The 5,964-nt window shown below is 44.1% G+C and overlaps 1 protein-coding gene across 1 annotated transcript; it reads left to right on the forward strand.

Moving 5' to 3' along the window:
- Window positions 1–3,885: 3,885 nt before the first annotated feature.
- On the forward strand, window positions 3,886–4,347 carry LOC308305926 (polyubiquitin-like; the record flags this gene model as incomplete). Its single annotated transcript, XM_080750823.1, has 1 exon — window positions 3,886–4,347. One exon carries the CDS (start codon window positions 3,886–3,888, stop codon window positions 4,345–4,347), a length of 462 nt encoding a protein of 153 aa, XP_080606949.1.
- Between the last annotated feature and the right edge of the window lie 1,617 nt (window positions 4,348–5,964).

Genomic DNA, 5,964 nt, shown 5'->3' on the forward strand with positions numbered 1-5,964 from the left:
TGTCAAATAATGCCAGAACGTATGTCTATTTAAGGCATGAAGCAACTAACTAATTATCAGCATGATTATTCATATCTCCCAGGCGCACGAGCACACACACCAACAGGAACATCAACGGCTTAAATCAGCAGGGGAATAAAAAAACTAAAAAACTAAGACAAAAACACAGGGGGAAGCGGTGCCGAGGCTGCTATGACAAAAGGGCATCCAAAGGCGAATGTTAATAATGATCCCCCCCCCCTAAAACAATTTCCATTAATTTTCGTCCATCTCGCCGGGGAGTAATATCTACATGCCCGAGGCAGGTTTAAATTGCATAGTCTGGGCCGAGGAAAAGGAAGCCGCCGACTCCCTAGTGTCCGGCCTCGCATGGCTCTCATCATCGGCGGCAGGAAGACACAGCACAGCCCCCGAGAAGACCCAGGGGAGGAGCGGAAGCTAAGCTAAGCTATTAGCACGGCGCCGCAACCGCGAGAGGATGGAGAACAAGGGTTCACCAGGGACTCGGGGTACTTATTGTTTTGCACCGCGCGAGTGTGACAACACCGCGAGGGGCTCAGGGGCTGGCTGGCTGACGGGAGGGGAAAGCCCGGGCTGATGTGGGCCAAACGCTTGTGTTTCCGTGTAAAAGCATAATTTGTTCTATACAGTAGTGTCCCTCTCCTGGGGTGGGGGGGGATGATATATATTGTGTGAAGTTGAAACATGAGGGAGCCTAGCCTATATAAAGCCCTGGGGTTCTCCTGGTCAACTAACGGGTTTTAAGACCTTAAGCAATTACAAGAGTCAACCTATTATCATCCTCAGAATACGTCGAGGATTAAAGGACTTTATGTCTTTTTGAAAATACCTGTCCACCTATTCTGGCGTGTCGCGCCAAATTCTGGGCCCCTGGGTACAAGGATTCACGGTGTTATTTTGTGCTTTAACTATTGAAAAATAGCAGATCTACGAGCTTGTAGATCTGCTATTTTTGAAAAATCGTGAAAAAGTCTGAAGGTTTTTTGAAAAACCTATGTTTCTGTCAGTGGTGCTCAAACTTTTTCATGTGAAGGAACGCCAAAATGATATGTATTTGGCCACGGACCTCCATATCAAAATATTTAGTTCCAGGGACCCCCAGAAGCTTGTATATCTGCTATTTTTCAAGGGCTAAAGAATAGAATAATTAAGCCCCCCCCCCCCCCCTCACCTTGGGCCCTAGTAAGTCTCAGTCCCACTTCCCCCCCTCTTGTGACGCCCCTGCACGTATTAATCATCTTCGGCAGACTGGACTATACTGTAATGGTGTCTTTTACAACAGGTCGATCGGACGACTGCGATTGATTCAGAATGCTGCTGCTGCTGCTGCTGCTCGAGTCCTTACTAATAACGTGGAGCATATCACACCAGTTCTCAGATCTTTGCTCCCTTGTCTATCAAAGAATTGATTTCAAAGGCCAAAACACGCTCCTTATCTTGTACTACACCGTGAACCATCCAATGAGTGGTGGAAAAATCACACTAGAAAATACTGTTCCTGAAGAAACAGTGTGGGTTCGTACATTGCGATGACATGTATACGTACGTGCTCATCATTATATTGTCCAATCAGAGAAGCGAATAGAGCGTCGCAGCGGAAGTGGATTCCTGGGGTCACTTAATATTCCCCATTCATTTTCGCCATAGACTTTTATAAATATATTTATAACAATTATGTTAAGCCTCGAACCAAGCCAAATGTTCTTTTCATAGAAAAAAAGGTTATATGGTCATGATTCACCTCCATCCTGGATGGCTTGGTTCGAGGCTTAAAGGAGCTATAGTCAACTTTTTCATTGTAGGTGTACATCCTAGTCTACAGACTAGGATGTAAACAAAGTACGGGCCCTGTAAATGTAAACAAAGGGCCAAAATGATTATTTTATCATTATTTTACGCTTTTTGTGGTCATTTTTTAATTGAAACACATATATGAAGCTTATTTTTTTATAAAATATTTTCGAAACATTATTTTTATTTTAGCATCCGTTTTTCAAGAAAAAGTTGACTATAGCTCCTTTAACATAATTGTTATAAATATTTTTGTAAAAGTCTATGGGGAAAATGAATGGGGAATATTAAGTGACCCCAGGAATCCACTTCCGCTGCGATGCTCTATAGGGACGTACATATACACACATGAACACACAAGGTCACGTATAGGAGCAGCTATAGCACCGCTCAAAGACATAGGAAGACATACGTTCTGGAACGGTGTCATTTTCAAGATGGCGTCCAAGATGGCTGCCAGGAGCTTGAAGCAGCTATAAATAAGTATAGAGAGGGCACCAGATTTCACCCCTTCTTCTGGGTTGTAAAAGTAAGCCATTTACCATGCATGAGAGGGAGTGGGTTGTTGGCTGATTTACCACTGTTTCAGGGTTGTGCCACGAGCCGCCAGGCGAGTGGCAAACAACCCTGAGTGGTAAATCAGCCAACAACCCATGACCTTGAATGGTAAATTGCTTTTCTACCACTTTTTACATAAACAAAAGAAAACACAGTTGTAACTTGCAAGGATCTTTAGTTACAATCATTAATTGTTTCAGAATACATATAAACGTCCGCCACAACAGCAAATAGTCCCATAAACGCAACATTCTACCACTTTTTCTAGTCACCACCAGATGGCACCAACTCCTTGCTATGGTCCATTCTGAGGTGCATGACTAGCTTACAGCTAGGCTAACGCTAGTTAGAAGCACAGTTTCGGATGCAAATAGAGGATGGTCGCTTCCAGAAAAGCATAGGTTCAGAGAAAAGGGGCTTTAAAGTTGGCGGATTGCATTGGATCCAATGGAATACATTGGCGACGATAGTACGTTAGTAAACATAGGACGCCCGCGACCATGTCATTGTTGGTTGGGGAAAGGTGTTCCGACTCTGAAAGTCCCCGGATGCGTTGTGTTCCGACTCTGAAAGTCCCCAGATGCGTTGTGAGGCGCATTGATCTCGGAAATGTGCCTCATTAGCATGACAACGCATCCGGGGACTTTGAAAAAGTCACTGGAGTTGCCTGATTTACCACTGTTTTAAACCAATCAGAATCCAGTATTTGATCATGTGACTAGAAAAAGTGGTAGAATGTGACGTAGTGGGGCCTAAGTGACGCGTTTTGGGTCATAGAGTTTGTTCATGGACTCGCTGGGGCTCCAAGTCATGAAGGAGCACTTCCACTATGAACGAGCAGTCAATTCAAAAGAGCCTAGATGCGCGTTCATGTTTCCGGCCCCAGTTGCAGTACCTCAACACGGCCACCATGTCCATTACGCTTCAGCTCTACCCCTGCGTTCTGGGGGCTTGGGCTATATATCTGTTCAACCAGTTCAACCTAGAAAGGTTGAACAGTGGTTTAGGAATGTGACTGAATCATACACATTACCCGCATTTAATTATGTATTGCCAAATCCAAGATGTTGTCGGTCTATACATTTTCATAGATTTGTGTGTATGTCCGTATGAGCACGCAACTCCATGTATGGAGATAACTAACGTCATGGACAGAACGGCCCATTCAAGGAGATATGCACGTGTGTTGTGTTTGATATTTGTATGTTCTTAAGCAAGCGTTGAGGTACCAGAATCAATTGCAACATCCTTTCAGTTGAGATATAGCCATTCTTAGCCCCACTGAGCCCCCCTCTTCAACCTCTATATTTGGAGACAGTGACAATGCCTCTTAACCAATCACAATGTGAGGCCGGACCCTAACGTAACTGCGACATCACTGCCAACATAAAAGAGAGAGTTCATTTCAATCGTGCAGCTTGTTTAATCTAAGTAGCGTTTGTCTAGATTGAGAATTATTGGAAGAGAAGTATTTTCCTGATAATTGTTCCCATTAGACTCTCAAACTCTACAAACATGCAGATCTTTGTGAAGACCCTCACCGGCAAGACCATCACCCTGGAGGTTGAGCCCAGCGATAACATCGAAAACGTCAAGGCCAAAATCCAGGACAAGGAAGGCATTCCCCCTGACCAGCAGAGGTTGATCTTCGCCGGCAAGCAGCTGGAGGATGGACGCACCCTGTCCGACTACAACATCCAGAAGGAGTCCACCCTCCACCTGGTGCTGCGTCTGAGGGGAGGCATGCAGATCTTAGTCAAGGCCCTCGACGGCAAGACCATCACCCTGGAGGTTGAACCACGGGACAACATCAAGAACGTCATGGTCAAGATCGAGGAGAAGGAGGGCATTCCCCCCGAGGAGCAGAGGCTGATCTACGGCGGCAAGCCGCTGGAGGCTCACCGCACCCTGTCTGACTACAAGATCCAGAACCTCCACACCATCCACCAAGTCCCACGCATGAATGGAGGACAGTGAAGGACTCCATCATCTGAAAGGTTTAACCCTAACCCAGCCTTAAATCATGTATACAGTACATCAGTGGTTCTCAAACTTTGAAATGTGAAGGTCTCCCCTTAACTTTGACCGTGTACAAATTTGTTCCATTTGTACACTGTCAAAGTTACAGACTTGTCAGGGTCAATTTAGACCCCACAAAGGAACCTAGAGAGTCCCTGAAATCCACTTTGAGAACCACTGCAGTTCATGACTCAAAGCGAAGCACATGGGCTGAGGGGTAGGAGCGCGTCGACATTGCGACATAGCATCCGTTCGACGGTTCATCCTTTCGACACGGGTGAATTTTAACCTGGTGAAAAGCTAACCTGCCGACGTGGGTGAATGTTAACCTCTATGCCTAAACCTAACCCAAACCCTGACCCTAACTCAGTAACCGTGACGCGGGTATGTAGCTAACCTGCTGAATAGCGAGATTTCCCCCTGAACGGTTATGAAATCACAGGGAATCTGAGGAAAGATGTCAGGGACCAATATGATAATCAATTACAATCAATTACAACAAAAATGTAATAAATACATTAAATAAAAAGATAGATATAAGATAAAAAATTCCACCTGGGAGAAACCGCATTGATGCTCTAATCTGAAAACTTAAAAAAAGAACAAAAAAATTAATCAAAAGTAATCAACAAACTATATTATAAAGACTGGGTAACACTCAACAGTGTTGTGCCTGAACACGTTCAATAAACGATCGTTCATGAACTTGTTCATATTTTGGGCGAACGTGAACTGAACATACTGCATTTCCTCTTGATGAACGTCAACACATTCAATCTGGCATTTGTGAACAGCTCGTTCGTGTTTGCTTTCACTTTGTATGTAATCTCGAACGCGGAACGCACCTTGGCATTACAGTAAATGTTTATTTAACGTCGGGCGACGCTGTGTGTGATGCCTCCTCGTTCAACAGTAACACACGTCTGACATTAAGCCTGACTTAGACTTTGTTGTGTTGCATGCCGAAGATAGCCGATCTGCAAGCTTGCGTTACATTTTGCCTTCACAATAAAAGCTTGTAAGTTTCACGACAAGACAAAAGCAACATGGTAAAGGATTACGGATTTGGTGGCATTTCACATTGCAAAGGGGTGCAGGAAGAGTGGGAACCTAAACATTATGGGCACCTCAATGTTAAATCGGATGAAATAATTGCTGTGTGTGGTTCTGTATGGGAGGAGCTGTCCATGGTGCTGATCCTGAGTGGCATATGATACATACCCTCTATCATTTTGACAAATAATAGCTCGCATTCAATAACTTTGAACTAAACTCAGCACAAAAAGAAAGGAAGCATATTAATAATTAATCATATCTCCCCTTTAATAATACCACAGCAGCCAAACGTTTGGGTAGCGCCGACCAATTTTTTGCCAAAATGGCTTGCAATGCAAAATTTGACAACATTCGGTCCATTGTTTCCCCCCTTTAATTATGCCGAATGGTATTTTGATATCATTGTTATCGTTGATTTGTCACCTTTACAGCGCTGCTGTATCAAAAAAGCTATGTTGCCAATCAAGTCATCGCTGGTGCGAGACAATAAATAACTGTTCGCCCATTGCTATGTTCTCA

Source organism: Nannobrachium achirus (assembly GCF_963921795.1).
Source record: "Nannobrachium achirus genome assembly, chromosome: 20".
Lineage (NCBI taxonomy): Eukaryota > Metazoa > Chordata > Actinopteri > Myctophiformes > Myctophidae > Nannobrachium > Nannobrachium achirus.